This window comes from Triplophysa rosa, linkage group LG3 (genome assembly GCF_024868665.1).
Source record: "Triplophysa rosa linkage group LG3, Trosa_1v2, whole genome shotgun sequence".
Lineage (NCBI taxonomy): Eukaryota > Metazoa > Chordata > Actinopteri > Cypriniformes > Nemacheilidae > Triplophysa > Triplophysa rosa.
Window position 1 is genome coordinate 12840114 of NC_079892.1, and position 24905 is coordinate 12865018.

The 24905-nt window shown below is 37.6% G+C and overlaps 2 protein-coding genes across 2 annotated transcripts; one reads left to right on the plus strand and one right to left on the minus strand.

Annotated features, from left to right (window-relative positions):
• Nucleotides 1-387: 387 nt before the first annotated feature.
• tmem86a (transmembrane protein 86A) lies at nt 388-9944 on the minus strand. Its single transcript, XM_057330244.1, has 3 exons — nt 9759-9944; nt 6953-7217; nt 388-5902 (listed from the first exon to the last, which is right to left on the minus strand). The coding sequence occupies exons 1-3, from the start codon at nt 9777-9779 to the stop codon at nt 5475-5477; spliced, it is 714 nt and encodes a 237-aa protein (XP_057186227.1). The 5' UTR covers nt 9780-9944; the 3' UTR covers nt 388-5474.
• A 695-nt stretch (nt 9945-10639) lies between these two features.
• spty2d1 (SPT2 chromatin protein domain containing 1) lies at nt 10640-22731 on the plus strand. Its single transcript, XM_057330176.1, has 6 exons — nt 10640-11116; nt 11406-11520; nt 17100-18485; nt 19747-19900; nt 21727-21804; nt 22096-22731. The coding sequence occupies exons 1-6, from the start codon at nt 11057-11059 to the stop codon at nt 22196-22198; spliced, it is 1896 nt and encodes a 631-aa protein (XP_057186159.1). The 5' UTR covers nt 10640-11056; the 3' UTR covers nt 22199-22731.
• Nucleotides 22732-24905: the final 2174 nt, after the last annotated feature.

The window sequence follows — 24905 nt, forward strand, 5'->3', positions numbered from 1 at the left end:
ATGATTAACACCAACTTTTTCTGATACAGAAAGTAGAGAATAAGAACAGTTTGGTTACAAGCATTCTTTCAAATATCTTTCTCTGTGTTCATCAGAACAAAGGCATTTTTACAGATTTGGAACATCTTGAGGGTGAGTAAATGATGACAGAATTGACATTTTTGGGTGAACTGTTCCTTCCACACAATGAAAGTGAATGGGGACTGTCAAGCTTTTAAAAGTGTGAATCATATCATAAATGTGCATCTTAAGCATTTTGTGTTCCACAAAAGAAAGAAAATCAGCTCGACACATGATAACAAAATATTCCTTTTTGTGTAAACCGTCCCTTTAAGAACTCAATACCGCAATTAACAATGAGACAAACACACAAGACTTGTAGCAGGTTTTGAGTTGCATTGCAGTTGCATTTATTTCTCACTTGACTGAATCACATTCATAGCAGTATCACTACAGCAAAGGAGCACTAGGGTCCTTTAACCACAATAATGAAATAAAGGACCGGACTTTTACAACAAGGCAAAATAATGTATAGACCTCATATCTACTCAGCTAAAAATAACAGCATTCATTCACAACATAACAGTAACTTCACAATGTTTAAAGGTCAGTGGTAAAAAAAAGATAAATGCATAATATAGAGAAAAAGAGGTACTCCAAGAAAAAGAGTTTCCCTTATGTAGTAATATTTTTCACAGAACTAAGACCACAACAACCTCGAAAGGGTTTTGTATTTTAAGATTGTATTCACGACTACACAGCTTTAACTACCCAAGTATCGCCACGGCTTTAGTTTTGACATATATTTGTAAAGTTTTACATACAGTATATTCAGTTAGAACTCTATAGCACAGGTGTAAGTATTAGTCCACCTTACACGTTTTGTCCTTTTCTTTTAGTATGATGTCCAACATATGAATATACTTGCAATACACAATATTAGATTCTGTGATAAATATTGTTAATACATGTTGTATAAAACTTTCTCGTAAAATGGAACGGACCCAGATTATGTTTTCTTTTAAAGGCAGAGGTGATAGAGAATAGCATACATCAAGCTTGGTAAGGCTGTGATTGTGCACAATGTTCGCAGCAGCCGTTAAAACAACCACAAAACAGATCAAAAGCTGGAAAAAGATAGCGGCAAAAAACTATTTTTTCAAAACCTAATGTCCAAACATACTTTGAAGGTCCTTTTTATGTTCTGGTCCTAAATCTAGTGAGCTACCTATCAAGACAGCATTTTAGGGCCTTGTATACGTACTCCCAATGCAAAAGGTGCCATCTAAGATGCTTCATTCTGGTTAAATTCTAAAACTGCATTGGTCTCTCAATTAATTCATCCAAAATAATGAAGAAATGTTAAGTCTACAAATAAATAATTATGTATAATAATTTTTATAATTAATGATTTATTAATAAAATCATTCGTAATTATTTATAATAATGAAGAATATTAATTAAATAGGCCAAAAAGTTACTATTTACTCAACATTTTTTTATTATATTTATTTAATTAATATGTTAAAAAACAGCCACTTCTTATGGGCCATTATGCTGTCAGACGGAGAATAAGTTTAGCCTGTGTAGACTTAAGCAAATCACTAGCTTTTGAAACAGCTTTTGTGTCTGCAAAAAACATTGAAGGTGGTTTATTTTTTGTCCCTCTAGCTTTCAAAAGTGCATTTCAGTCATACACTATAATTCAAGCAAACAGATTTGAATCAAGCAGAAGAGAAATCCTTAAAGGGACAGTTCACCCAAAAATGAAAAATCAGTTAGTCACACTCAGGTTGTTCCAATCCAGTTTTAAGAAGATATTTGGAAGAATGTTTGTAACCAAACAGTTCTGGGACTACCATAACTACCATAGTATTTTTTTCCCTATGATAGTCAATAGTGCCCCAGAACACAAGCATTCTTCCAAATATCCTTTTCTGCGTCAATCAGAACTAAGAAATGTATACAAGTTTGGAACAACTTGAGGGTGAGTAAATGATGACAGAATTTTCATTTTTGGGTGAACTGTCTCTTTAATTCAGAGCTTTATCCACAGGGTCTGAAAACATTCCGCACACCACTATCAGCTCAAACACAAAGGGGTGGTTTCCCAGACGGGATTAGCTAAAACCAGGACTAGGCCTCAGTTTAATGAGGAAATTTAAGTAGTTTCAACAAACATGCCTTACTAAAAACATAATTTGTGTGCATCTTGAGACAACACAAAGGCATGCATTTTAAGTTACAGTATGTCAGTGCAAGTTGTTTTCAGTTTGGACAGCTCTTATTTTAGTCTTGGACTAGTCCAATCCCTGTCCGGGAAACCGCTCCTATGTGTCAGAAAAACAATAAAGATAAATGAAAAAGTGCACATATCTACATCCCTCAAAAGTGTGCTTTCAACCGAGTGGGTTAATTCTCAATATTATTAGCGCTTGGACAGCGACACTTAATCATTGTCATCAACCCTGAACACACTGAACTCCCAGCATTCTGTTTCACCCCCCTCGACCTCGATACAAAAGCATCATCCTCCGAGTGCTGACAGAGGGTGTAAAGCGATCTCGTCATTTGAATAAGGTCACGGGCTAAAGCAAAGCCAGATGGACAGGAAATCTTCCCCGTGCCAGCATCTGTCTCCACACACCTTCAAACACTATTTCAGTGATGGAGGCAGCAGGCACCTGTTGTCCTCTTTGGAGTTTGCATTTACACAAAAGAGGAAACTGGGGGAGGTTTAACTGTCGAATTCCAGCCATCTGGGAGGTGACAGCAGGTTGACGAAAGAAATTCAATACAATGGAAATTTGAACAATGTAAGGGCATTCATAGACCCTGAAACGCAATTCGGGAGTTGCTAACATCACTTCCAGAGTTCTCTCCTAGTATTTACTATCATAACTTTATTTCCAAAACTCTAAATAAAAATATACAACAAATGCGAAACATTTGGTCCATCAACATCAGACTTTCACAACACATTACTGAAATGTTGCATGACACATAGCTGCATTGCAGAGACGCAGTTTTGATGACTTTGCAAATCACGAACGCTCTTTTGACCAAGCTGAAGTGTTCTGCTGACAGCGTAACCACTGAACTAGGAACTTATGACACTTGGTATAAAGTAAGTATGCTAAAATAACGGTGTTGTTTCTATTGGTCTCAGAAGATACATAGCGAATAGTCAGGGTAGATGCCACGTTTAGTTTGTGAAATTCGTAAGAATAGATATACAATGCATTAACAGGGAAATTCTTTTCATCCCTACTTTATTATAAAATCTTAATGATTTTTAGCGTTTCGTTAGATGAACGTTAGGGAATACGCAACAATATAGCGTCATTTGCTTTTGGTTAATATTGGTGTCTAATCCAACGAAGGTTAAATACAAAGCCAGTCAATCACTGGACGTTGTTTTCCTCCGCTTCACGGTCAGGTTGTGCTTGTTGTATCTCTTTAATAATGACCCACTGGAGTATTCAGCTGTGTTTGCGTTCAAATCCCATTTCCACTCACACCTGAGGGTACAGCAGCTGAGTACATATCAAACCAGGTGCTTGATTTTCTTCCTTCATTTACTATCCGTGAAAGATCAGGTGTTGATCAGAAACAAACGGTGATCAATTCTATTCAACTGATAATAAATACAGTACATGTGTTGTTCGAATAAATACGTGAATCCCACAAAGCCTTCCAAGAATATGTCAGTGTCAAAATGCACCACTAAATAAAAAAAAAATTTGCCCGACATTTTGAATAATGCATTCAAAATAATATTTTAACACTATTATTTCCATTCTGACATCATTTTCACATCAATTATCCACCTTTTCCAAAAAATGTCATTACAGCATTTCAAAAAATATATATACATTTTATGCTAGGTTTTGTTGTACTGGCCTTAATAAACAATAAAAAGACTAATGCTACATTCATACCAAACACAAATTAAGTCATTTGCGCGAATAAAATACATACAAGGTCAATGCAAAGATGCGAAATATGGCAATTGCATCTTCCACATAAATTGATTTTTTTTGAGAAATTCAAAGACACTCCCTGTCGTGCAATGTTTTTCGCGTCACTCGCACGAAAACAACAAACTATTCCCGCGAGTAATAAAGAGCTACCAGTTAATATCACATCAATAAAAATAAAGGAATCATTCTTAAAATAATGTCACAATGTAATAATAATAACAATAAAAAAATCTATTGCTTTTAATTTTCGGGTAAAATTTGACCAGACTTAATGTTTTGAGATCTACCAAAATGTATACTTTCGATTGCGAAACACAGTACCAAATAAAAACAGCAGAAAGCTGACCTAAGAACGATTCACAAAATGATTAAATGTTCGCACAAAAAATGATGTGAAATATGTTTTCAGGTGGAGAAAAATGTGAATGAGATGAAAAGGGAGTATAAAAATAACAGTACTGGCTTTTGTCTCATGATTACAATCCCAGCAATTCCAAATATCAAGTTTTACCACAGATGTTGATTCGCCCACAGCAGGTTTCCCGCTTTCCCTTGACTCCAAACGACAACACATAGTGGTTGGAAGCTCGGTACATATGTATCATCTGACATCACGCCCTCTTTAAAAACAATGTCTGATACTGTACACACAAAACAAACAGTACAACTAATACTTATTCGCTGTTTCCTTATACCAGAGGTATTGAGCAATGCTGCTGACTTGGCAGAAACCTAAGAAAAAGATAACAGACGCTGTCGCGGATTCGCCGCCCAAGAAGGTGACCTCTGTCCCTTTAAACGTCCCGTGTTTACATACTTTGGTCACTTTGCATATCTCAGCATAGCATACAGGCCCAATGTACGCTAGAGGTGGTGCCACCACTTGATGCAGTCTGTCAGGCGTGACGGACGGTTTGAAGCAAGACAACTATTCCAGCATGGATGTGCATGTAGGCATGAACGTTGTTACGAAACAAAATAAAATCAACACTCGTGTCAATGACAGGATAAACATCAATGCTCACAACTATGGCTCACGACTATGTGCATTGATTATCAGTACAGCAGCACTACTTACACTAAAATGTCGGCTTTAGTTTGAAATGGTTTTCATTCTCTGTTTATGTCTGCTGGAAAGATGGACTGGGATGAGGAATCTGAACCACCCTGTATTGTTTGAAAGTAATTTCCAGGTAAAGACTAATCACTCAAGACTTTTTTGTTCTCAGGACGGAAGTGGCCAAGTTATCCAAGGGTGCAAAGGAGTCGAAAATGGTAACTTGGAAATACTCGCAAACCGTTGAAGACCAGAACTAGTTCATGACTCCAGCATTTATTTAACATCTGGTCTTGCATTGTCTTAAACTTGAAAAATCTTGATCAGACAAGGGGAACTGGATATGGACCTAAACTTTCTAGACGTGGTTTTTGGACCTTTACAGTGGCTGAGGACCTCAAGTCTTTGGGGGCAGTTGGTAAAGATACGGTTCCTCAGGCTCTTTTCCGAGACACATCGGCGTCTTGGCATTCCACCGCTGACAGGGCGATCAACATCTGCGCTGCGTAGTAGGTGGCCATTATGATGGTTCGGGAATAGGGCACGGGGAAGCAGAACTTGTTGACGGCAATGGTGAGGTCGGAAACCATGAAGAGGACAGCTCCGAGACACGCCGAAAGTTTCGTCCAGGTCCAGAGGTCGTTGGCAAGCTGGACGCCGGCGATGGCCCTCCAGCCCATGAATCCAATGAGAGCGATGTAAACGGCCACCAGGTAGGTAAATGGACCGGAAAGGAAGGGGTAGAGGAGTGTGTAGCTGAGGCCTGAGATGACAGAGATGACAATACCTGCTCTCAAATTGAGGGGCTTCATCCCAAATGCCGAAGAGTAGAGAATGTGGGTGATGGCGAACATTAGCAATCCTGATGATGACAAATACACAATGATCGTGAGAATTTGACACGAAACAAAAGGACAGTTACCCTCATGTTATTCCAAAACTGTATGACTTTCTTCTGCAGAACACAAAAGAAGTTCACGAGTTCACACTTACATATAATAGATATTGAAAGATATGCGTGTTTTGCAAGATGACCGAGGGGAGGGCTCCGAGTCCAGGATTTGGCCCAAGGCCGGGATCAGACCCTGCGCGTATATCCCCCCGGTTTGAGACTAAGAGATTGTAAGTGTGGAGAAGGGGTGGTGGAGGGATACTAGAAATCTGTCGAGGAATGGAGGTATTTATACCCCTGACTGGAAGGTTACTAAATGAGTATCACCTGTGGTAGATTAGGCTGATAATCTGACGTGTTCATATATTTTTAAGATTGTTGGTAACCAAACAACATTGGCCCCTATTGACTTCCATTATATAGGCACAAAACCACTGTGACCATTCTTAAAACTCTGTTGAATTTCACAGAAGAAAAGAGTCATAGACAGGTTTTAAATGACATGAGGGTGAATAAATGATGACAGAATTTTTATTTTTGGGGTGAACTATCACTTTTATAGCCTTTGTTCTATACACCAGGGAGCATTTCAGTTTGCTAACATTGATGTTTGTTCTAACTGGTCATGGAAAACTTGTAGCTTGAGTAACTGCATGGTTCCCAAGGGGATCCTTGGGCAGAATGGCTTGTTCCCTCAACAGAGCTAAAAAACCTCATTCAACCTCTACTACACTAGAACAAGAGCTGCTGAATCAGGAATGATAACTTGAGGTTGGAACACAAATAAAAAAAAACTAAATTCAGAATGGTGACTTGCATAAAACAACATAGTTGCCTTTTAAGAAATTAGCATAAACTCAATGAATTAGCATTGAATGAATTAGAATTATGGGCAAAAAAGTGCAAGTTCATTTAATATTGATTCTCTCATAAATTGATTCTCTTATCATTGGCATTTCTTAAACATAGCAAATAATCTGGACGTTATCTTTATATATATACACAAATGATTTTACTCACCGTGACAAAAGTAACCTTGCTCTTGCCAGATGAGAAATGCGTCACCCAAAGCTGAAAAAATAAGTCCTGCCAAGATTTTCCTGGCACTGGAGTGGGCACCCAAAAAGCCGATGCCATGAGCTAGTAGAAAGACCCAGAGACAAAAGATGGGCAGACATTTGATGAGGGCACTAAACCAGGAGGGGCTCGAGGTGGGCAACCACAGAACGAAGTACACGCAGGTGGCTTTGAAGAATGGCACGAGCTTCGGGCCTTCACTTTTGACCTGCACATCGACAGAAAGAATTAAGTTTTAAGCATTGGTGGTGAAAATCATCGTCACTTCCGTAAAAAATACCAACGTGGAGAGCATGTCAGCATTAAAAAAAACTCCATAATACACATTTTTAATATCATTGTGCATCATTAATCAATGTTATTTCAATGTTTGTTCTCATCATCTTTCATCGACATGTATTACCTTGTTCTGTGTTTGTCATGACTGACATCACTAACACCGCTAGAGTTTCAACAGGTGACAGCGATGTGACATGAGGAGGAACGGTTCTTCTCAACTGACTGCTGCTCCCCATAGTTATTATAGTTTTGATTTTAGTTTTTTTTAGTTTAATTAATATTTTAAATTAGATTTTATTTTTAGATGTTTTTGTTTAGGTTAATTTTGGTGTATGCTTTTGTCAATTTATTTGTTAATTTTTTATATAAGATTAATAAATTATTATTTTAGTTTTTGTTAATTAATATAAGTTTAGTGCTTTAAACTTATTTCAGTTTATTTTTGAGGCAACAGTTCAATTTTTCATTTAGTTGAAGTTTTTGCAATAATTTGTAGGTTGTAGGTAAATTGTAGATCTTTGCTAAAAAAATATATAAATAAGAATTTATAAAACTATACATTTGAGAGAAAAATATACATAATAGGCCAAGGGACAAAGGCCACCAAGTGAGCCAATCAAAATACTCAAACAGAAGCACATGGCTTTGGCAGTCTATCCAATCACCCCAATTACAAAACCAGGTGATTCTAGCAGTTTCACTTCAGAGGTATGTGAGCTGTAGCTGTCACAAACACAATTTACAACATGTTTAACCTTACAAGAAAGTTGACAAAAATAGTCTTACACATTTCTATACTGGCTAAGGTTTCTGGGTGGTTGCTAGGTCATTGCTAAGTGGGCCAAACAAAGGGAAACCAACATCAGGTTCCTCTTTCAATGTGAGTCTATGGAGGTTTTCATGTTTTATGTCCATCAGGTGAAAACCTTCAATAAAATAATAAAATATACAGTAGAAACCGGTTAACTTCTGTTACGTTCTTAATATTTTTCTCAGTCTGTCAATTGGTCTTGGCTTAATCTTGGAATTTGTAGTTTGAGTCTTAGGCCATGGGGGAAGTGGAAAAAGTCTATTGTTAGCTTGTGTATATTTCAATCCGATTCTGAAGTCCCTCTACAGTCTGGGGAAGGTCATGCTGAAATACAGAGACATTGAAACAAATAATGTGAGGAGATCCTGGGGAAATGGCGGTATCGACACAGCACGTTCTCTTTATAATGCAGACTCTGAATGTGAGGTCACGGGGGTTGAGAGGCCTCGTGGTTAAAGATGTGCTGGTGAATAAAAATTATAGGTGTGAATCCGCCAAGGGGCATCCCATTAGCTATTAGCAATGTGTTCTTTAGCAGAACACCTAAGAACATAGGTGTGCTGTCAGTGAGCTATTACAGTAAAAACCAAGCAAATGTATGGACTTTAATGGAAATTACAGCTTTATGTAGATATTCAGGGACCAATACACTTTTGAGCTATGTGTACTGAGCTACTATATGCAATCCTTTGCAAGCTCTTAGCAAGTATTCACATTTATTATTATTATTTCGTTATTTTAGTCAAATAAAAACAAACAAACGAAAAATACATTGATGATTCATCAGGACACTTTTTTCTCTAATCAAATGTTTTTTTTAATACTAGGTCTCCTGGCCTTCTGCAAATTACATTACATTTACAATAAAATGAACAAGAATCATGTGTAACAAAAATGTGCTAGTACAAGCATGACATCTGCCATCAAATAACGTTTTACATTTCATCCAAATCTGAGGACATTTCGGACAGACAGAAATAGGTTTGCTGAAACAGCAGCGTTAGATCATGTCAGCACAACGAAAGTGCTGTCACTCTTATTGCCATAATGAAAAAGAGGAATAAAGGTCTGTCACGAGTGTTTCCACTAAATAAAAGCGCGTTGAAACCAGGAGAACATGGGGGACCACTGAGAATGCTAAACAAAAAAGCCCAGATGCACAAAGCCATGTTTAATAATAGATCATTTAAATCTTGGGATGAATAAACCGCACTATTTATGATCCTATAGCACATGGTTTGTAGAGGTGAAGTAAACACGAACATGCTGTGGCCTTGATCACGTGCTCATTGTTATTCCTAAGATAACCAACTCAAGGATGCTTGCATACAAAAATATAGCCTATATAAAATATTTACCGCCTTTGCATGTCTTTAATAGAAACAGACTATATTACCGACGTATGAACATACGTGTTTGTGTGTGTGTGTATATATATATATATATATATATATATCTGTGTTCAAAATAAGCGGTTGTACATCCATACATAATATATGTAATCGAAATGACTTCCTTACCGTATGAAACTGTACGTAACACGTGTCATGAATTGTATGACAACATTATAAAACAAAATGTAGTTATAACGTGTTGAGCTCGATTACATTCAAACGGATATTTTGATTTAAAAAAAGCTTCAAGAGGAAACAGACTCACCACAGTGACGGGGGAGACCATCTTTGCCTCGGGATCGTTTCTGGCTTTCTTTGCCAGCGGACAGATGAACAGAGGAGTCGTCGTTAGAAAAGCACACGGCAGATTTAACGTCCCTTAATATGTGAGATTTGTTTTTGTCTTGTGTTTTGAACAGGCCATCATCAGTGGGAGGAGAGAAATCAGATGTAATGTGGGTGGAGCCAACTGGTAAAAACACATAGTGACGTCCAATCAAAATGCGCGGAAATGTTTACGTTTCGGCGAGCCTCAGCTTTAACACGTTTTATTAATCTTTTGTTATTGTTCTTTACCGCATTTACGAGTCCTGGTTATCTTTTATTATGGATATATATTCCGATATTATTAAAATGCAAGATATTACTATGGACAGAATCCAGTCAAGGATTTACTCAATTTACACTGCCACCCAGTGGCAGAATCTGAAGAAATGATGCATAGGTCTGCTTTTTTATATCAATCCACTTTTAACCATTTTCGCTTTTCTAGTTGAAAACAAATCTGAATAGACCTCTGCGAGGTTTCAGTCACTGCGTTAGTGTACGTGCTCTGTTTTTTATTAAGTGCACTTACAACTTACAATAAGTTAAAATCGTCGTGTATATTACAGTTATAACTGATATGTACGGCGAATTCAAGTAAATTGGGACACTCTTGACGGACATCTCCATACATGTTCACCCTAAATATATAACAAATAATGGAAAATCCATAGACAATTTTCATTCTTGTGTTAAATTCTTACTAATCTTATTTTAATGTATACATGATTTTTTTTGTTGATTTTATCTGAAAAGCTGTATTTAAAATAATATATATATATAAAAGAATAAACACGTGTAGCCTATCACCGGACGTGACGCATGCGTTCGAACCGGATGACGTGGGATTGGTTATTAGTTCTAGAAAATACACATATCAAAGGAGGATTTCGTTATCCGCGTTGTTTTATAGCCTTTTTTTCTTCTTACGGCAACTCATCCTGTATCATTGAGCACAACGGGAGCTGCTCGTTTGTAAATCTGAGAGATCCACAGTTGTTTAAGGGTTTAAATGTCCAACAGCTGATCCAATATGACGAACTAGAAGCTGAAGCTTGTTGATTTAATCGAGGGCTTTCCCTTCTTCTTCCGCTTTTAATCCTCGCCATATAAAAGCATTGGGGTTCGGGTTATTTTGTTGTATTTAAAGTAACAAAAGCTGTAAAATCAGTGATTATCGATTGCAAACGTGCTAGCTATTGCTGTTAGCCAAGTAACGTTAAGCTTTAGACAGTCGTTATGGATTTCGATAACGTGCTGTCCATCGCCACCCAAAATCAAGGGCCTGGCAGCGTAGCGGTGAGTAACAACTAAAATAATAATGCAAAAATATTATAATAGCTTTTTTCTTTTTAAGATGGACAGTTATGTCGTTGAGTAGGACCAAAAACATGCATGATTCATGTGTTGTATTACTAACGTATTGCAAAGCATGTCAAATGAATATAAAATGTGGTGATGCGTTTAAATACAGCAATACTTCGTTACAGCTCCTCTGGTTACAGCTATCCAAGTCACGTGGCTGGCTAAGGCTTACAAAAGTCCACCATGTACATAAACCAATTTTTACTCCCGTATTTTTTTATAGAAACGGTACAGCTTGAAAACTGGGCCCCCTAAAAAAGATGTCAAAGTAAAAGGAGTCAATTCGGCGGCTGTACAGGCCTTTCTGAAGAAACAGGCCGTAGAGCAAAAGCACAAAGGTAAAATACTACCTACCTTCCTACCGGTGGTGTTATTTCAAACCCACTGCAAAGGAGCACTTTCATTTAAACATTGTCAGTATTACATTTTCTGTACGTGCATCTTTTCAGTGAAATTCTCTGTGACTGGTAATGAACGTTAAAGGGATAGTTCACTCAAAGATTCTTTCATTTACTCACCCTCATGTTGTTCGAAAACTGTACGACTTACTTTTACAATGAAACAAAAGATATTTTGAAGAACGTTGGCAACTAAACAACACTGGGCCTCCATTGGTTGGACACACACTGTGTGAGACATTTCTCAGTTGTACAGGAGTCATAACGTTTTGAATGACATAAGGCAGTGGTTCTCAAACATCACCTTTAATAAAATGAGTTGTTCCAAGTACCACCCAATGACCGCCATAGAAAATCACATGAATGAACACTTAAATTAATAGTAGAGCTGTGAATCTTTATCTTTACACCTCGTCCTCCGCAGAGGTGGGTAGAGTAGCCAGAATCTTTACTCAGTAAAAGTACAAGTAACTTGAGAAATAGTTACTAAAGTAAAAGTCACTATTTTAAAAATTACTTGAGTAAAAGTAAAAAAGTATGCAATGAAAAAACTACTCAAGTAGCTAGTTACTTAGTTACTTTGTATCTGATTATATAGGCCTACTACATAAAATTAATATTAACGCCAATATTTTAATATTACATTTTAATCAATATTTTTAATTATCACAAGCAGATATCTTTGCAATATACTAGAGAAACTAAAGAATAGACAAACACAGAAGAGACAAGCATTTCTGTAAATTTCATCTAGTCCTGATGTCAATGTAGTTTACACAACTTACTTAGAATAATAGACCTTGTCAAACTAAAGCATGAACTAAACTCAGAGCATTTCCTAAGATGATCTAGAACATCTGCAGTGCTCTCTTAAATGAAATACACATTTTTGAACAAAGCTCATGTTTTCTCGTGTTGTGTCACGTGTGTGTTGTGAAACGCTCTTACTTGTAAACAAACAGTAAACAGTGAACCACACGCCCATCAACAAGTTTTCTTCCTTCTGTTCTTCAAATGTATATTTCTGCAAGCCCACGTCTCTGTGTCTGACAGGTAACGCGCATGTTGCGGTGTCTGACGAACAGGTCGCGCGGGTGCGCGCATATTGCGGGCATTTATCATTGCTGGCAAACAATATGACACATTTGCAGTTTTGATTGTATAGATATAGATTAATATCCACTTCATCCAACGCTCTTTGTGTTCTGCGTGTTCTTAAGTTTCGCGCTACGAGGAGACAGTGAGTAATCCTGCTTCAGATGATTCAGATCGTGCTGCGAACTGAACAAATCATTTGAACTGATTCATTAGCCTATTCATATGGTTTTGCCCATTGTTCAATTAATGCTTTCAAAAGAATCGACTCAAAAGAATCGATCACTCGGGAATGCCCGTAAAAGAGACGACAACCTTGAAATAAACAACGCGTTTTAAAAAGCATATTTTAAAATGAAGGAACGAAGGAACGTCACGCAATGTAAGTTATGTAACGAAGTAAAAGTACAGATTTTCTATTAGAAATTTACTCAAGTAAGAGTAAAAGTACACACTTTTAATTTTACTTAAAAAGTACATATTTTCCAAAATGTTACTCAAGTAAATGTAACGAAGTAAATGTAGCGCGTTACTACCCACCTCTGGTCCTCCGGTTCTAATGTATTGTTAATAATAAAAACGCTTTTTTATTTACCAGCTGTTTTCAAACTAAAGAACATGTTTTTTCATGTTTTTCAAGTTAGTCAGCAGTAATAGTGGACACAAAACACTTTTCTTTAGTGCACAGTAAACAGGGCTCTGTAAATGACTTTTATGAGGGATTTATTGACTTTGTGGGGACTTGCAGAAAGCCTACAAACTTATATTAAAGACAAACAATGTGGAAAGAATATTGAACCCATTGGATAAATAAATATACGTATACTTAAACATCAAGAGAACAGCTGTATATAACAAACAGAGTTTTTTACACTTTACTGCAGTGGCTCTTGTCAAAGCAACGCGTCAAAAATACATCGGAACGCGTGCTTCATTGATTTAACCTCGAGTAGATGCAGTTCAAGTGCAGAAATACAAAAGAAACTTAATTTGCACGCAGCTCGTCGAAAGAGAGCGAAGGACTCACAAGCGTCTGTCTGCTCCCGCTCAGTGTTTGAGCTGCCCGTCACCCACCTGAATTAACTGTTACATCGACCAATGATAAATAAATAATTTATAAAATTTTAAAAATTTTAAAATTGCACATAGGCTGAGATGTATTTATCAATCATGTATTAAACATTTTAAATCCTATTTAAAGCCACAATATAGACGAATTTTGTTATGAAATATACAAAAATCACTTGAACAGTGTGATATATTTCATGCAGTTGTGTACTTACATTATCCCAAATGTTCCCAAGAATGTGCAAATCCAGAGAAATTCCTGTTTAAAATAATGGCCCGTCCCTTGTCTCGCTTGTATTTGTCACATATCAGTGACTTAATATCCACTGCTCCGCACTACCCTCAGTTTCCGGTTGTAGAAACTGCGGCAACACGCAAATGCGGAAGTGGTTATACAGCATCTGGGACGCGGCATCTGTTGTTCTGTTATTATGGATCACGATTACTCTTTGGCGAGTAAAGGAAACCCATAAAAGTGTAAACGTAGGTCAAATGAGGCAAGCAGGCTTATGGACAAACGAAGAAATAAAACAAGGATTAATATCTTTTAATATTAATAAAAGCGTTTTCTAAATGGAGAGAGCTTCGCGACCAACTTGGACTCAACAGAGACTCCGCTCTTGCATGTGTTTTAAAGCGACAACGAGCAACTTTTGCTCACTGTTACCCCACGTGGTTGATAAGCAGATTTGTCTGTATGCAGTGTCGTAAAAACTGTCGCAAAGATTTCCCGCTGGCAGCTCAATACACGTGAGTTTGTTTACAAAGCCGACGGACCCGGTGGACCCAGATACGCTATGAAAACAGCGCATAGCATGTGTATATATATATATATATAACGACAACATCAGCCTACTCAACGACTGAACAGTTCAACATTTACGTGGTTTACTGGTCTGAACTAAAGAATCTGCTACTTTATACCACAACACGTTTATTGTGGTTTTTTAGTCTTCATTTACAAGCACTACACACATTCATGACGAGACACGACAACATGCTAGCTATTGACACCGGCAACCATATATTATCTCTCAGCTACCTTACGGTTATAAAGTGTGAACCGGTGGTGCTCCAATGACACAGACTAATAACAAATATGTTCAAAAGTACAGGAAAGTAACAAAAAATGTACAAATAACACTTACAAATCCAGGAGCAGGACCGCTAGGTCTCCATCCGTTTTGCAACCCGTTGCCTCTTGCTGCTCACGCCACCGAGTGTAAGCCCTTCCGATATTGATTCGTGACTGGCCTCGTGTCCGATCACTCTCTCGCTTTCTTTTCTTTGCTTCCTCCGACAAAACCCTCTTTGGTTTTTTGGCTGGCTCTGCCATGGTGATGTTTTGGTTCGTTTTGTCTTACTGTTAGCTCTGCTGTTGGCTAACTTCCAGGCTACGAGTAAAACGTGATGTATGCCCTAAAGCAGGGGATAGGCGGGGCTTGTACCGGCCCGAACACCAAAGTTACAAGTGCAATTTCAGCCGATAGGATGCTCAGGTAGCAACGGCAGTAAAATTTGTCCAGTTAAGTTGACCTACCACTAAAATAATTTGAGACATTATTTTAAGGTCAAAAAGTTGCTCATTGTCGCTTTAATAGACAGATAAGCACATTTTTTTATTGTACACAAAATACTCATGCACAGATTATTTGAATAGTTATGAATGCAGTTACCCTATGAAATACAGCATATGTCGCACAAAAATATGTATTCAATAACGTTACTTGTAAATGCTGTGGGTTCGTTCCAGTTTACTTTTTAAACGACGACTGTATGACTGTTTTAAACACGTAAAACTGTGTAGCATTACGCTACGAAATCAATTGACAAAGTCCAATATCAGTTGCGGGCTAACGTAGCATTACATTCCACGTTTCTTGCAAGCTAATTCATTACGATGACATAAAATAAAATTAATTCATTACCTCATCCGTGAACATGATGGGCGATCTCCATACGCCTCTGGATGGTGAAAATGACATGTCCCATAATTCCACTCTCCTACATAACGTCATTTAGCTTCGCCTTTTGTTGTTGTTTCGAAAGTGCGCCATCTAGCGGTCCAAATATTCCATATTGTGGCTTTAAAACACAAAATGTAAATTAATATATAGAGTTTTCTGTCGTGTCACGTACGACTGGGGTCTCTTCAAGTACCACTAGTGGTACACGTACCACAGTTTGAGAACCACTGACATAACGATTAATTAAATGATGACAGTATTTTAAACTAATTTTGATCCTGGAGCTGTCAAAGTGGTGGTCTGTTTGACTTGCTATAGTCTTATAAGCTATGTGTAAGATGCAAAAAAAGTGATTTAGTTTTGAATTTTTCATTGTATTCATTACAATTTTTCCTTTTGCTATAACTGCCTGGTCAGATATGATGCTTTGAACTCATTTATATAAAATCTTGTTTAGGGCATCACCGCGATTAACCCTAAACATCACGTAAATCGACCTGTCTAGAGCGATTATGATTATGATATCGAAAAATCTGCGATTGTTTCATGCGCTGTTTGTCCATGAAGCACGGCTCTGTGATCGGTAGAAGATGCTGCTCAATCTGAAAGCAGTGTGAGTTTGAGTTGCTTATAACGTGCATTTGAAAAAACAACACCCATCAAACATCATTTTAAATATATTTTATTGTCATGAAAATACCTGACAAGGCTTGTAGAACGGTAATAGAAAGATGCTCACAGGCATTTCCTGGAACTACGTGTGTTTTATGGTACTTCTGTGGCGTTTATTTAGAGTTTCTGCGTATAAACCCTCTGGCTTTCAGATGCAGCGGCATTTAACCATACAAAACAAATCGCAGACAACCGCCAAATCATGTGCGGTTTATTTTCGATTTGTCGTTTAGCCCTAATGTGGTTTAGTGATGTGAGAAACATTACATGGCCACAGAACCCATGATTTAGTTTGTTTGAATTAAAAAAAATTCTAGCTAAATTCTTTAATTGTTGATTTTGAAGATGTCCCTATTAACTTCAATGCGAAAGAGCAGTCTTTTTATGATTTAAAATGACCTATTTTGCATAAAAAGTCATACAGATTTGGAATTACATGAGGGTGAGAAGATATTTAACCCTGACTGTGAAAACCAGTCTCAAGTCTCAATCTAATTCTGAGACCAGCATCAAAGTTGGATTTCAATCTTTGACGTGGTTGTTTATATTAAAGATATCAAGGTTGTGTTTTCACAAAATGTTTGTTTCATTATATACGATGCTTTTGTGTAGAAAATTGCAAATGACAAAAAATGACTTGAGCTTTTCACATGTAGGGTCACATATTGACTGAATGTTCAGAAGCATGGTTATATAATGTACATTTTTTTACCATAGAACTCCGAACTAAGAAAGCGAAAGAAGAGCTACTGGCCAAAAGAGTAGAGCTCAAGTCAGACAGGAAGGCACGAGCAATGGCTTCACGGACCAAGGACAATTTCAGAGGTTACAATGGCGTCCCTATTGTTGAGCAGCCCAAAAAGAGGCAGTCAAGGGGTGGCAGATCGGAAGAGCAGGAAACATCTGCTACATATGATGAAGACAGTTTTGAATATGAGGCTACAGATTCGGAATCTGATGAGCCAAGCAGGCCAGTTAAGCCTCAGCCACAGGCTGAAAGCTTCAGCAAAGTTGACAGTAAACCGAAAAAACCCAGCGCTCCAGCTAGGCCCGCCCCACCACCAATGAACTTTGCAGACCTTTTGAAGCTTGCACAGAAAAAGCAATTTGAACCTGTCGAACTGAAACCGGTAAAGAAGACTGAAGAGAGGCTTAGAACTGCAGAGGAGATTCGAGAACTCGAAATAGAGCGTAAAGTTAAGAAACAGGACAGAGGGAAGGATGTGAAACTAGACAGGAATTCAGTGCAAAAGGATGGCACATCTCATTCCAGCTCAAGTTCACAAAAGAAAATTGCAGATGGAGACAACAGAAATGGGAAGCTGGCCAAGTCAGCTGTGGGTAAGTATTCTTCTAGCAATAGCAGCAAAAAGCCAAAGCCTCAAAGCTCCAGTGAAAGAACGTATGGTTTTGCCAAACCTCACGGAGATAGAACCAACTTGGGCTCCTCTGCCACCTTAAATGATAAAGTTGCCATAAAGAACGGTTCCTCGTTTCAGGCTAAACAAGCACCACCCAGACCTTCACAGGGCCAAAGGCCAACAACCTCAAGTGACCTTACCCCCAAAAAAGGGAATACCTCAGGACCTCAAGGGAAAACAAGTATTTTGGGGATTCGCAGTGGAGCTTCGACTGATGCAGGTAGATCAGGTCACGGACCTCAGAAAAACTCCGGGCAGGTAAGCCTTGGTCAGAGTAACTTGGATAGAGGTGGACATCCTCAGAAACAGGGTAAACCAGGGACCGTACAGAGACCAGGGAGTGATTTCCCACATCGGCCTGGAAGCAACGGACTTGTACGACCTTCTGCTGGTGATTCCTTAAAACAACAAAGACCAAGTGGAAGTCTGCAAGGGCAGCAAATTCCTGGTGGCTCCAGGGGCTCTTTAAACGGACCAAGCAAGAGGGGAGGTGGTGTTTCTGGGAGACCGACAAACAGCATGGGCTCCGGCCCTGGAAGACCACAGTGTACTGTCGTTTCAGAAACCATTTCCTCAAAGGACTTTGCACCAAGACCAGGGATGCCCCAAAGGCCTCCAGGACCCCAAGGGCCCAAGACATTGATCGGCCCCACAGGCCACAGAATTTTGGTTACACCATCAGGTAAGAGATGAACAGTTCCGTAAGTCTTTGGGACAAGGATTTGCATCAGAATAATGGTTAGAAAGTATAGCCACAACACTTAAACGTTGTTCACTTGCAAGAATGATAGACAGGGATGTGATGCTAAAATTTGTGAAGTATGGTCAGTGGCAATAGCCCTGTGGTTGGCACCCAACATATAGCGCCAGTGCGATTCCCGACTGTCTTTTTTTCTCCAATTATTTTAATCAATATGATACAGCATTTTTTTTAATAATACTTTTAGTGAGTGTTGGCATCATAGTTACCGCTTGCTTGTTTTGGTGAATGATCTGCAGAACCAGCTCTTCTGGTGACACATCTTGTTTTTATCTTGCTCATAATTAGGGATGCATTAGACGTTTAGTCATAGTTGTGTTGTGTAGCCAGCACATATTGTTTGACTATATGTGTCCTTACCATTTAATGGTATTAAAGGGATAGTCCACCCAAAAATGATTAAACCCCATAATTGACTCACTCTTGTGCCATCCTAGATGCATTGTGCCTTCTTCAGCCAAACACAATCGGAGGAATAAGAATTATGAAATAAAATCCTGGCTTGTCCAGGATTGAAATGTACTCCATTTTTGAAGCACCAAAAAAGCGCATATATCCATCATAAAAGTAATCCATAGACTACATGGCGTTAAAAATCTGTCTGGTTGTAAGCATTCTTCCAAATATCTTTCTCTGTGTTCATCAGAACAAAGAAATGTATACAGATTTATACAGATACAGACAACTCAAATGTGAGTAAATGATGACAGGTATTTTGGGTGAAGGATCCCTTTAAAGAGAAAACTAGAACTTCAATTAATATGGCAGCACGCTGGCTCCACAAATCACAACATTGAATCTCATTGGTTCTGAGACTTGCATTGAGATAAGTAGAGCCAGCGTGCCGCCATTAAATATGTAGTTCTCTTTTGACCCATCTTGGCTAAATACCCTTCAAAAATTCAGCTATTTTACTCACAAATGGTATTGTTCATTTCCCAAGACATTTATTAACAACCTGTAGTAACTGGATCACTTTTATGATAAATATGAGCTTTTTGGAGCTTTAGAAATGGGACACAAAAGTCGATGGGATTACAAAGATTGGAACAACCAGGTTTTTATTACTTCTTTTGTTTTCATCTGAAGAAAAGAAGTACATATGCCTAGGAGTGAGTCAATTAATTTCTGGGTGGAGTACTCCTTAAAACTTAAACCTTGTTTGTTTGTTTGTTTGTTTAAGGACCAGCACTGCCCCCTATAACATCTAGCTATAAACGGAAAAATGAGGAAGAAGAGTACGATTCTGAAATGGACGACTTCATCGACGATGAAGGAGAAGATCAGAATGAAATTTCAAAACACATCAGGGAAATCTTTGGCTATGACAGGACCAGGTAAGTTTATATTTAGTTGGTCTTGTATGATAATTAAGGTCAGAGTTGTCAAGATTCGGATTAGGGATGGTCATTTTGGTTAATTTCCCTAACCGAGCACCGACACTCGTTATCCGAACATTAACCGTTAACTGATAATATTTTAATAATAAATTGTAATTAAATAAAAAACATGCTGCGTCTCATTTCGAAGGCATCCTCCGGATGTCGCGTTTGTCTGCCGATTATGCCTTCGCATGCGACATCTGGAGGACGCAGACTTCGAAATGAGACACAGCTACAGTTGACGAGGGTCTGTGAGACGTTAAAAATGCAAAAAAAATTCACAGATTTATTTTGATATGCAAACAGCAGCATAACGAATAAATCAACAACAGCACCTGCATTCACATGATCACATTTTCACGAAACTGCGGCGTTTTGGAAAATGGAGAAAAACTAAAATAATATAAATCCAAAGCATAAAATAAACAGGCAAGAAAATAACTTAATTAACAAATTATGACCAAACGAAAACACAGAAGAACCGGCAAAGTTTATTTCTGTCAGAATTTTTTTCATCAAATAAAAATAGCAGGCCTACCTCAATCCATAGCTTGGAGTTTTTATTTAATAAAGTAACATGTTTTCGTGTTGTGGGGACAGTCTGGAGCCTGTTGACAATTAGACCCTCGGCAGTAAACACCGTTTCAGATGGCATGGATGCAGAGATAACGCCTCGGAAAGCACGTATCATTTGCTTTCCACCAGCCAGGATTAATATCCAAAGAGGGCATAAATGTGTTTTAGCTAAACTTTAGGGTTGTAACGATACATTGTATTACGATATTTCGCGATGCAAAAATGTTACGATGCGCATCGTAGAGAGATGGGGATATTTTACAATATGTTTAATTTTATTCGTTCAGCGGTCAAGACGCTACCTACTCTGCTCCAGCGCGTCACGTGTGCTTATCTCACATATGCGGTAGAGAGAGAAGCACAAGACACAATCTGTGTCTCCAAGTGGTTTATAAAGCGTCTTATTTTCCTTCGCAATCGCTGTTAAAACACAGCAAACTTGAAGCGTGACTGCAGGCGAGTCACACTGAAACTCATTACAAAGGCAGCACAAACATTATAAAATGCCAATGTTCATTTATCCGCTAACGTGAGCTGCTGCATAACGTGATATGCAACATAAAGTAAGCCAAAAGAAACCAGCGCTGTTCCGATCAGAGAAGCGATGACGTGAGTCGTACTGTAGATTAAAAGATCGAATGACATGCTTAAAAACAAGTACGTGATCTGCATGATTGAAGAAATGTAATACAGTTTATTATGTCTTTTTGAAAGATTTGTATGGAACATTTAATTACACTAATTAAATGAGTTAATCCAGATAGATTTTAGTAGACTAATATAATGTAGATTTCGTCGACTAAAAATAGACTAAAGCTATGATAAATTGGGATGACTAAAACTAAATTGCATTTTAGTCAAAAGACTATGACTACAACTAAATCAAAATTTGCTGTCAAAATTGACACTGATCTTAATTCTAATTTCAGTTAAGCCTTAAAATGTTAAAATTCTTTATTAATTTGTATGTGCAACAAAATAAGTTACTGAAATTATTAATATTTTGAAAATAAATGTTATTTGAATTTGTTTCATTTTTGAATTTTGTTCAAACTTTTACACCCGGTTCCTTAGTTTTGAGTCATGTTCATTAATTGCTGTGAGCTTTTTCCAGTCCATGAAATTTGGACTAGGTGGGATTCTAAAATTGATTCCAGTTTTGTAATTGGATAATTGTCATAAAATGAACATTTCGATTTTGACAGATTTAAAGATGAAAGTGACTATGCACTGAAGTTTATGGAGAGCAGTTGGAAAGAACAGCAAAAAGAGGAAGCCAGAAGGTAAGCTGACAATTGCATTACTACTGCAAAAAACATTCTGAGAAATGAGTTTGGTTCATCATCATCATTACCATTTTCTACGTGTTTCCTGTGTTTGCTCTGCCCTGATTGTCTGGTCAGCCTGCGAATGGCAGTGCTTGAGGACCAGGAGGAGGAGAGACGAGAACTTGAGGATGGCCAAGAAGAGAAAAATCTGAAATGATTGTGTTTGGTAGACTGAGTGCTTCTGTCCTCGGATGACTGGCGACCATTCCGTTCCTTAATGACATCTTTTTTTTTCCTCTGCTTCAGTTTACGTCTCGGTATCAAAGAAGACGAAGAAGACATGCGTCTGGAGGAGGAGGAGGAGATGAAGAAAAAGCTAGCGATGAAAGCGAAGCGGAAAAAGATTTAATTTAATTGACTATAATTCAGTGGTTGGGGATCAGATACAACTGAGTGGAGAGGGAATGAAAAACCTTCCTTGTGCCACAGACATTGTTACATTATTTATTTGAATGTCCAAGCAGTGGGAGCAGGTTGCACTATTAAAGCCCAAGTGTTGCAGCTGAGCTTCAGAGAACATAATATATGAAAATAATACCTGAGAATCACGATGGCAATTTTTTGTATCAGTAGAAGTATTGAAAGTATATAATGTGGTTGCCTTACATGTCAAACACTAACTGCTTTGAAATCGGTCCTGAATTAGGGAGACTTTTTATTGTTTGTAATATTTAATTGCTAACGAGAGAAAAACTACAATTTTTGCTATGTATTTTTTTGTTAAAGTGATTTGACAAATATTGTGGTCCTGTCATTTATTCTTTCTTGTTTCATTTGCTTAATTCAAAAATGAGCTTGCTCTGTAAACTTATTAAATTGCATGAATTGCTCCCCTAATGCAAATGATTTTGAGATGTTTTGTTTCTAATTTGGCAGCTGTTAGTCCACAAATCAAATCTAAATAATATAGTCTTATGTAGTTTAAAATACCAATAAAAGTTATAAATAGTATACATATAAATGTTCTGTACGTGGATTTTATCCAGAGTGCTTTTGCCCTTAAAATTGCTGCACTGTTGAATAGCAGTCAAAGCGTGTTTTGGTGAGATAAAATGGGGGACACTTCTGAGGAAAATAAGAGCTGCATAGATTATAGAGTCTTTATACATCTGAAATATCCCATGACCATGGCGCTAAAATGATACCTGGTGTATGGTTGCGCGCATATTGTTAAACCACCGGAAGCGTTCGAGTCGCCTGTTTGTGCCCAACCGACAGAGGGCATAATTGACTCAAGTCAAAATAATGATTTAAAATCACCAGTTTTGCTAGGCGCACACGATAAGTTTAAACGAGCTGTATGTAATTATTTTACTGTATTAAATCAAAACAATACCTTAATATGTTCGTAGACATTTAGGAAACATGCGAAGTTTATATATTGGTTTGTACAAAAAAAAAATTGCGGGGAAAAACCCTCGGCAATATTTTGAATTTGGACTGCGATACCAAGCTCAACTGCTAGGTGTTACATACAGTTTATTTAATGTGTTATATGTAAATTAATTGTTACTTAGGATTTTATTTGCAATATTTATGTTTATTTCGGGCAGAATCGAAATGTACAGATAATGTAAGTATTGCACAGTTTCGTAATGGCACAGCGGCCATACTATTGTTATTTTTAGGCTTTATATTGTTGAAACGAATATTAGTTTAACCAACTTATCAGATCTTAACTGCATCAAAATTGTTGAATCCTTCTTAGTTTCCCAGATAGCAAGCATATTTGGGCCACATGTGAAAATCATCTGTCCTAGATATGGCATGGCTGGCCAAATATGGGCCATTTTCGTTTTGCCATAACTTTAGAAATGGCGGGAATGTTTAATTAGTTCACGACTCATTTTGGGGTATATGGCCCAGATAACAACAAACACACGAGAACCACATATGTTTAAGATATGGCACACAGTGGAAAATATCAACTTGTGGCTGATATTCGCATTGTACTAGGAAAAACACAATTTCCCACCTGCAGTCCACACAGCACCTTTCCCTTTTTTCCTCATAACCTTTCATGTTTAGGTAAGTGCTTTTTGACATTTTATTGAAATATGTAGCATTTTGTGTCAGTAGGCCTATTGCATGTGATTAAGGTTTTTGTAAATAGTTTTATTGAAAAAGCTATCAAATTCGCAAGAAAAATCTGGGTTTTCCTCAGCAATAATAATGGTTTAATGATGAAATAACGCTTATTAGAAAATCAGTCTAAATATGGACTCTCCAGACAGATCAAACTAGACTCAAAATGTCTAACACTGTGTCTACACCGGACGCGACAGGCGTCACATACAGTGTGGACAAAATTTAAAATTATAATGGGTTCTAATGCGTTTCTAATGTCTTTTGTTGTGTCGTGTCCTGTGTAGACACGGTGTAATACATGTTTTAAAGTAACATTTTTGTCTTTTAATTGTTGTTTAAATTCTAATGTAAAGACCTTACCAACAAAATCGGTGTTTAAATGAAGTATGCAGTAATATAAAAGATGTCTAATGTCAGTATACTTTTCCAACAGATTTCCCTTCAAATGATCCCCACAGACATTGGGAATAACCCGAGAACGGGAACTGTTAAAGGAGTAAATGATGTTTTTTTATCACTTTATTAGTGATGTAGCTAGTGAATTTACTCTTAGAATGTTAGTTTACTTTTTACATGTTTTAGTGTACAAAAAGGCAAGATATAGACATTCAATAGATATTTGCATGTTACATATTATTAAAAAACCATGGGCCACGCTTGCCGTTAAAGTCCCAGTGAAATGAAAAATTACAATCCCAATTTTTTACTGCAGTGTTAATTGTAAATACTTTATCAATGTGGGTCATTCTTTTTTTTAAAATTCATGTGCCCTCATAATCTTCAGTTAAAATCTGAAAATGCACCTCCACCTTCTAGTGACTATCTCTCAAATTAAGTAAGTTAGACGGCTTGGACGGGGCATCCGTTAACTCCTCCTCTTCAACTGTCAGTCTGCTGCCAGTTCCATTTCAAAATGCAACTGCTGTTTTTATACATCCAATCAATTTACAGTGAAAAACGCAAGGCAC

Coding starts and splice junctions, on each gene's coding strand:
- tmem86a (XM_057330244.1), bottom strand. CDS start 9,779: ATGGTCTCCCCCGTCACTGTG. Junction 7,218..9,758: donor TGGTCTCCCCCGTCACTGTG/GTGAGTCTGTTT, acceptor GTCGATGTGCAG/GTCAAAAGTGAAGGCCCGAA. Junction 5,903..6,952: donor GCAAGGTTACTTTTGTCACG/GTGAGTAAAATC, acceptor TGTCATCATCAG/GATTGCTAATGTTCGCCATC.
- spty2d1 (XM_057330176.1), top strand. CDS start 11,057: ATGGATTTCGATAACGTGCTGTCCATCGCCACCCAAAATCAAGGGCCT. Junction 19,901..21,726: donor TTTGGCTATGACAGGACCAG/GTAAGTTTATAT, acceptor CGATTTTGACAG/ATTTAAAGATGAAAGTGACT. Junction 21,805..22,095: donor CAAAAAGAGGAAGCCAGAAG/GTAAGCTGACAA, acceptor CCTCTGCTTCAG/TTTACGTCTCGGTATCAAAG.